Below are 8,754 nucleotides of genomic sequence, written 5' to 3'. Positions count from 1 at the left end.
AGGGGGGGGGGAGGGGTTTATATAGGACAACAGCCCCTCCCACAAATACAGCCCTGTGATCTTAATACTTGTGATTCTACTTTATTACAGGGACGAGGTATTGATCGGGTTTACCCAGGGAGTCGTGGTGGAAATTGGAAGAAAATTTTGGCTCAAAAAGAATATATATCAATTGAAAAGATTGGTTCCAGAGTTCCTGTGGGTTTGAATGAGACTGACAATTTGCTATCATTCTTGTAAGTATTCATGTTCTTTTGCCTGTATATATGCATATATTATTGTTCTTCATATTTTTGTCTTCATCCAAATATTTTTAGTTTTTAAGTGTTTTTAGAAGAACACCGCCACATTATGGGTGTCAGGTCTGAGCATTCCTAGATGAACAGTTTCCTGGAAAGTGGATTGGTAGTCGTGGGCCAATTGAATGGCCCCCAAGGTCTACTGATCTGACCCCCTTAGACTTTTATCTTTGGGGTCATCTAAAGGCAATTGTCTATGCTGTGAAGATACAAGATGTGCAGCACCTGAAACTACGGATACTGGAAGCCTGTGCTAGCATTTCTCCTGCGGTGTTACTATCAGTGTGTGAAGAGTGGGAGAAGAGGGTTGCATTGACAATCCAACACAATGGGCAGCACATTGAACACATTTTATAAGTGGTCAGAAACTTGTAAATAACTCATAAAAGAATAAAGTTAAAGTTATTTTCCCGAATGAAGGCACCTAAATTATCCTATACCTCTTAACTTGTCAAAGTTGTCTAGACTGCTAATTTTACTTCTGCCCTTATTTCGTCCTCCATTTTTCCAAAATCCCTTTTTTTCCTGTTAATCTTTAATTTTTAAAAAGGCCATTTAATGTCTGGCTCTATATTTTTCTTTTCATATAATCAGTTTCATAAAAATCACCACCACACATTTACCAATCATTTCACATTATGAAAGTTTTTACTTTTTTTCCCCCCCAAATATGTACAACTTCATCAAATACAAAATACTAAAAAAGAAAAAATAATAATATTCCATTCCAAGTATATTTACATGCTGTTATATCAATTGTTAAAAGATTTTCATGGTCCACAAGTTATAGAGTATCTGACAGCTCAATAACTTGCTCAGAGCTTAAAGGTAGGTTCACAATGCAGAATGTGTTCAATGTTTTTGGAGATTCCACAAGAAATGCATTGCAGTCTATGAGAAGGAGCATTTCCGAGCGGTCCTAGCAGCTGCAGGTCAGTCACATGTGCAAAATGTCCACACCTTTCTTTCTTGCGAACATTCTGCACATTTTACGCCCATGTGTACCTAGCCTAAGTGTCAAGGAGGCTGGGCTGAGCCTCCTCTCTTCGCCACCTCTCCCTGCCTTGACTGATTGCGAAACAGGACTCAGTGCTGGAAGCCAAGCCTTGTACATCAATCATTCAGGGAGGAGTAGGGGTGATACTAGACATGATGTGTAATAGTGCAAGTAAAAGAGCTGACAGATTTTCCTTAAATCTAGCAAAAATATGGAGAGGCTCTTGTCAGTCTGACTACCAAATCGACCTGGGCTACCCAATATAGACACCTATACCCACAGTGTCAAAAATATAGCTAAATTAAAGAAAAATATTAGGGCTCAAGGTCAAGGACATTGATAATAATAATTTTATTAGTAATTATATTATGCACAATAGATGTAAATTGAATGGAATAGCGGAGTCCGTGTCACACAGGGCCCTTGTGATAACACGGCATCAACTATAAGTGGTAATAAAATTTCAATTATATATCTAAAATATATGAATAAAATCAATTTAAACTGTGACCACTAGAGATGAGCGAACTTACAGTAAATTCGATTCGTCACACGAACTTCTCGGCTCGGCAGTTGATGACTTATCCTGCATAAATTAGTTCAGCTTTCAGGTGCTCCGGTGGGCTGGAAAAGGTGGATACAGTCCTAGGAGACTCTTTCCTAGGACTGTATCCACCTTTTCCAGCCCACGGGAGCACCTGAAAGCTGAACTAATTTATGCAGGATAAGTCATCAACTGCCGAGCCAAGAAGTTCGTGACGAATCAAATTTACTGTAAATTCGCTCATCTCTAGTGACCACCATAAAATATGTAAAATAAATTAATAACTTCTGCAATTGACAAGTGATTTGCTACAGTGACATTTTATTAATTTGAGCACTTTTGGCACTTGATCTATATGATCTACGGTATATGGACAATAAGTGACTTCTGGAGCTGATTTTTATGAACTTTGAATTTCTTATGAACTTGTAATTGAATATATTTTATTGGGAAGTTATTAATTTATTTTACATATTTTATGGTGGTCACAGTTTAAACTGATTTTATTCATATATTTTAGATATATAATTGAAATTTTATTACCACTTATAATTGATGCCGTGTTATCACAAGGGCCCTGTGTGACATGGACTCCGCTATTCCATTCAATTTACATCTATTGTGCATAATATAATTATTAATAAAATTATTATTATTATTATCAATGTCCTTGACCTTGAGCCCCAATATTTTTCTTTAATTTAGATTTCCCTTAAAAGTTGTATATATTAGATGTTGAGAGGAAGCACATTAAATAAATGCAGTGGCCATGTATGTGCTATCATACATTTATCCGCAGCCATATTAAAGCATATTTACGGATTTGAATTTATTAAAAACCAATACAGCTATTAAAAAAAAATAAAAAAAAATGACACCTCATCTACTTGCTAAATAACATGGATTAAAACTACTATAGCCATGGTCCCTAACCTGATGATCTCCATCTGTTCTGGCAGCTTGTGTCTGATAAGGAGTTTGGGGCCACTGGTCCATAATATGTGCATAAAAATAACTTTTATATAATGAACAATTGAACATGAATAAAAAGGACAGATCATCACAATCATATTGACATCTTTGGTTTTCACTCTCAGAAGCAGTTTTACAGCATAAATTGCAGACAAGTTTACTCCACTCTGGAGAATATAGCGATAGATTTAATTGTCCATTTCACTGCAGAATATCCTGCAATATAAGGATGATAGTGTAGTACATAATTCACTGCTACAAATCAGCTGCCTCACATATTTGTATAGATTCCATAGCTGTGCATCCACTATAGCCAGTGTAAGTTCACTGTTGAAAGGATCTCACAACCAGTGCAAATTGTGCTCAGACACAAGAACTTGTGCAGGATTTTCCATTTTCACTTCATCTCTGGAATCCTCTGCTGACCCGGTAGTCATAATGTAGCTCCTGGAAAATATCATGTGAGCCATTACAAAGGCGTAAAAGCTATCAACAAATACCTTTCAACTGCTACAACATCATCTAATCATCTGACATCACCATCATTTAGTAAAAGTGGAAATGGATACAGTGAAGGATGGCAATTGTTCACATTTATATTTTTTCTGTTAACACAATCATATGTGAACACAGGTTTAGGTCCACCAAACTGAGACCTCTAAGTCGATTCTCCTTAGGGAGGAGCACCACTTCCGGTGTAGAACGGAGATTCAAAAAAGCCATTAGCACTCCTTGGGCTTTCTGGGTAAGGAATATGCAAAGCAGCTCATCACACCACCTTCTCAGGTGGCATGCCCTAAGATCAGCTCTGGCTCCAGTTACAGTCTCAGAAACTGACTGGGATTTATGCCAAGCCAGAATTTTCTCCAGAAGGGAAGAGGACCCATCTGCAGACAGCTGTTTCAGGGTGCTTGCCCCTCGTCAATACAGAGCAGGGTGTTCTGGCTTGGCCTTTTTGAATCTCCGTTCTACACCGGAAGCGGTGCTCCTCCCTAAGGAGAATACTTACCCCTTTTAGCTAGTCACAGGCCTCTCACCACAGCCAAGTGATTATGCTTTCTCTTAGCACCACCAGTCCATTACATAATAAAAAAATATATAGTCTGGTTCGGGAAGGAAGGAGCGGCCCTTAAGTCTTGGCAAGACCGACTAGGAAGGATAAACTCGAAGATCGGACTGTGGAGCTCCAGAAAGCTCACGATGGAAGGCAAGGCACTTGTCCTGCGGAGTGAAGTTTTGCCTGTGCTCCAATATACCGCACAGGCCTGGCCTCCCCATACCACAGTTTGCAAGGCCATCACCCGGACAGTGTTTGGCTTCGTCTGGGGCTAAATGGACAGAGTCAAGAGGACCGTGATGTACAAGGAACCCCGCAAGGGTGGGAAGGGAATACCCGACATCCCCGCTCTGCTGAGGGCCTCCTTTGCATGTGTCACGGTGCAGCGGACTCTTGTTGAAAAGACTGGCTCAGCGGGCAGGTCCATTTCTCGCTTGCTTCTCATGCCCCTCTGGAGACAGCTGGGCTGGGACAAGTGGGACAGCTCCATCCCTTACAACTGGAACACTCCCTGGTTCTATGTTGTCCGGTTTGTGAGGGAGCACCAGCTGGAAGGACTGAAACCCGACCTATGGAAGCCGAAGACAATCCACAAGCTCATCCGAGCTAAGGACTTGACCGAGCTGGTTCCGGGACTCCCCGCAGCCACTGCAGAGACAGTTTGGAACAATGTGGCCTCAAAGCGGCTTACCAATGGACACAAGGACTTGTCGTGGATGGCCGTCATGGGAGGTCTCTCTCTCAGGTCATTCATGCATGCCCGCAACCTGTGCAAGACCCGGTACTGCCCCCGTTGCCCCTACGTGGAGGAAACATCTCTCCACGTGTTTTGGCAGTGCCCCTTTGCACAGGGTCTGTTGGACGCCCTAGAACATGAACTCAGAGACTCAGTGCCCAGGAGCTGCCTATCGTACCATTCGGTGCTTTACGGCCTGTTCCCTGGGACCCACGACGTGGAGGCCATCCAGGAGGCCTGGCGCCTTATGAACTGTTTTAAGGACGCAGTGTGGCTTGCCAGGAACCGCCTCGTGATCAACAGGGAAAACATGTCCGTCCGGGACTGCCGCAGGTTCATCAAGAACCTGCTTAGAGACTATTCCATCTTGGACAGCTCGGCCGTTGATGAGGAAGAAGAGGAGTGAAGACCCCTCTCCTTCTCCCATGTCTCCCTGAAGATACAGCCCAACAGTTTGGCCCTGTGATCCGCCCCCTCCCTACCCCCACATAGTCGCCCACACCCCTACCCCGATCACAGATTGTATTATTTGGTTTTTGTTTGATCTCTTGTGCCTTTCTATTGCAGGATTGAGCTGAATGTTAGAGTAGCATGGTGTGCGATGTATAGCTTAGGGAACCTTTGCTGTGTATTGTACTATCATGCTTTATGTGACTGTAATTTATTGTACGACTTGTAATGACTGAACGGAAAATAAAGCTCTTTCAATCAAAAAAAAAAAAAAAAAATATATATATTTTTTTATTATATAATGGACTGGTGGTGCTAAAAACAAAGCATAATCACCAGTGCCAATGTCTTGCAGCTGCCATTCTAATGACACGGAGTCCTTGTTGCTTACCACTTCCTTGTACATGTTGACCCCACAGGAAGTGTCTGCAGAAATGACCCATCTCAGCCAGTAATTGGCTAAATGGTCATTTATTGCAGGGATAGCACTGTTGGAATCAGCAGAAGCATGTTGGCACCATTGTAACTTTAGCTGTAGCGTATGCTTTTTTTTTTTTTAAAGCACCATGAGTCCGTTATATAAAAAAAAAGACATCATCAGAATACTCCTTTAAATAAAAATATACAATAAACAGTACTTACAATATAATACATCTAACATACCAGGCCTTTACATGCAGGTGCCCAAAACCCTGTTTTGTAGGTGATTCTTAACCCCTTAAGGACACTGCCTGTTTTTACCTAAATGACCAAGCCCAATTTTTAAATCTGACATGTGTCTCTTTAAGTGGTAATAAATTTGGCATGCTTTTACTGTGCAAAGGGATTTAGAGATTGCACTTTATATTAGTGGTAAATTTCAGTTGAAACATACAGCATATTTTGTGAAGAACTCTATTGTGAAAAATGTGAAAATTTCTGGCATTTTTTTAACAATATTTTTTCACGACATTCACTGTGCGGTAAAAATTAGGTTATCTTTCTTCCGTGGATGTGTACGAATATGATGATACCCAATTTCTATAGCTTTTTAGATTTTTTTTCCTTTTCACAACAAAATCTATCTTCTCTTTTTTTTGTGTTGCCATGTTCCAACAGCCATAACTTTTTTTATTTTACACTCAGCCGATGGCTGGTCCTCACAGGCTGCCGTACTAGGCAAACAGGAGGCCATCAGCTACCACTGGGACCCCACAATTGCATCCCCCAGTCAATCCCATAGAAGCAGTGTTCAGTACTGACTACGGCATTAATGGGATTAACACTGCTAAGACCATTGTGATCTTTGTCTTGACAGCTGTGGCAGGATTCTGCTGCCGATCTCCTGCGCTGCGTCCCAGAGAGCAGAGGATCGATAGGATGTATGCATATGTCCTATCGGGTGAACCTGTCTGAAGTTAGGATGTATGCATAAGTCCTATAGCAGGAAGGGGTTAAAGTTAAAATATGTGGAGCACACAACTGCTCCTTTGGATAGGGGATAAAATGTCTAGGGGCGGAGTGCCCCTTTAACAATATATACAAATTTTTTCTTTAGAAACGTAATACCTTACCACTGGATTGAGTTACAAATGTCACTTTATATGAGAGCACCATGCCTACAATACATAAGAACGAGGCGATGAATCCGAAGATCTGAAAGTAGAAAAAAAAATCAACAAATTCTTTATCAAGTTAATTAATCATTGGTCAAATAGTATCAACAGATATTTGCAGTTCTGTGAAACAGCCAAAATCCTAATTTAAGGCACTGAATTAGACTAAATCGGTTGTCTAGAGAGTATTTTTATATGAAAAGGTGCTCAGACAGAGCTAACATTTTTTTTTAAGAAAGGTGTACTCAACTCCAGCAATCCCCCGCTGCCCTCATCCCAACGGTGCCCAGTCCCACACTGCATCACTTTTTGCTCTAGGGGGTGCTCTCTCAATGAATTGATGGCTGCTGCAGAGTCCTGTCTTAGCCACCAATAGGCTGAGCGGGCACTTTCTTGTGTTAGGATCTGGTCCCTCAGATGTTTGTTACGGATGCTGCAGTGTATCACTATTTCTACTCAAATAAATACAACTCTCAGAATCACCTAAACAATAGTAGGGGTATCAAGAGAAAGCTGAGAGTTCAGGTGGCTACACACTATAATTAATCGTATGCCCTATACCGAGGTACTGAGTAGCACTTTACCTGCAGGGCCAAAAGTCAAAGGATAAAAACAGTATTAGGATTCAGACCTCAAGGTATAGGGTGAACTGGGAATGTAAGTAATACTGAAGATGTAGCTGGCTGTACAAAATTAATTATGCTTTATTTAGATTAAATATGGCTGCCTATTTTCTGAGCGGGGCCCTTGATACAGATATAGTACATACACTATATAATAAAATGTGGTAAAATCAAATATGGTCAAATATATTTGCATAAATTTATGATATGATACATACACAGATAATGCCTCCTAGTTTTGTGCCAATTTAAATGTCCAGTGTAATGCGCATATATGCATATATAGGTTTTCAAAGTCTTGCTAAATCCGTTGGTTGGAATTCACAGTGTGAATCAAGTTGTAAGTGCTGCAGCTATGGCACGGGTATTCACCCGGCATAATAGAAGAATATTACTTGCGAGTCAGATGTATACTGCGATGTGAAGATGATATCGCTGGGACTTGCCGTCTTCATGGAAGGTTGCGGTGAGATGCCGACTCTCTTAGCTGTCGGATGGCACGGACGTGCGTCCGGCTCAGTAGGTGAGAAGATTCCAGCAGGAATGGTGATGTGCCATCTTTAGCAGCGGCATCCTCGTATAAAGATTTGTATTTTGGGCACGTATCACACCACAGTGGTCCCCAAACAGGGGGACTGCAGCGCTTGCAAAAGTAAAAGTAAAACCAATGTGGTTGGTTATTGCACTTGCAGACAATGAAATAGATGGTGATATACTGGCAAACAGGTGGCAATAGAGATAAAAGTGAGGCCAGACGCATTTTGGGAAGGTGGTCTTATACAGGCTATCATTTTGATATACATGCATTTGATATAAAGTAAAAAAAAAAATACTTAAAAAAACAAAATAAAAAAGGAATATACGTGTATTTGAAATTAATATTCATTCTAAAACCAGCTAAATCTCTCTAAAGTGTTGATAAAATGAGCAGTATAAAGATTGTGATATAAAGGTGTGAAGAATGGGTATACATTTAAATGTAATTAGGAGTATAGCAGTACTGAGATGAAACTGCAGAGAAATGAGATAGGTAGATAAAATATGGAAAATAAAAATATGGAAAATATAGAAAAAAAAAAGAAAAAAAAAAAGCTAAGTAAAAATGAGTAAGTGTGAAAAATGGAATTAAAATATGGAAAAGGTAAAAAGGATAGAGTAGAAGTAGGCATATAATACAGAATAAGTGGCTTGCCAGAAGTGTGGCCCTGTGGGCGAAGACTCGGCCACTGTCCAAGCACTGGGTAAGCAACCGGGCATTGGACAGGGAGTCAGAGCCCACCAAGAGTTCTCTTAAAATAAACTGAAGATCTCCAATTCTGAATTTCGGTTCAATTGTTTCAAACTTGCATATTTTTCTCGATTCTGATCTTGACGTCTTTGCTATGAAGTCTCCTCCTCTCCAATCCTCCCTGACTATTTGGATACCAAAATATTGCAACTGTGATGGGTCTTGTCTGTGATTTACTCTGCCCCTAGAGATC

The 8,754-nt window shown here is 40.6% G+C and overlaps 1 protein-coding gene across 5 annotated transcripts in view; it reads right to left on the bottom strand.

Annotated features, from left to right (window-relative positions):
* Positions 1-2,485: 2,485 nt before the first annotated feature.
* CMTM7 (CKLF like MARVEL transmembrane domain containing 7) overlaps positions 2,486-8,754 on the bottom strand; it is a 76,583-nt gene continuing 70,314 nt past the window's right edge. For all 5 annotated transcript variants that reach the window (XM_056520099.1, XM_056520095.1, XM_056520098.1 and 2 more), the window contains 2 exons: positions 6,609-6,690; positions 2,486-3,259 (listed from right to left, as the gene is read on the bottom strand). In XM_056520099.1, the coding sequence (XP_056376074.1) occupies positions 3,246-3,259; positions 6,609-6,690 (96 nt within the window). In that variant the 3' untranslated portion in view covers positions 2,486-3,245. The remainder of the gene's footprint in view (positions 3,260-6,608; positions 6,691-8,754) is intronic.

The sequence above is a fragment of the Hyla sarda genome, chromosome 5, assembly GCF_029499605.1.
Source record: "Hyla sarda isolate aHylSar1 chromosome 5, aHylSar1.hap1, whole genome shotgun sequence".
Taxonomy (NCBI): Eukaryota; Metazoa; Chordata; class Amphibia; order Anura; family Hylidae; genus Hyla; species Hyla sarda.
This window is presented reverse-complemented; position numbering and strand designations above follow the sequence as displayed.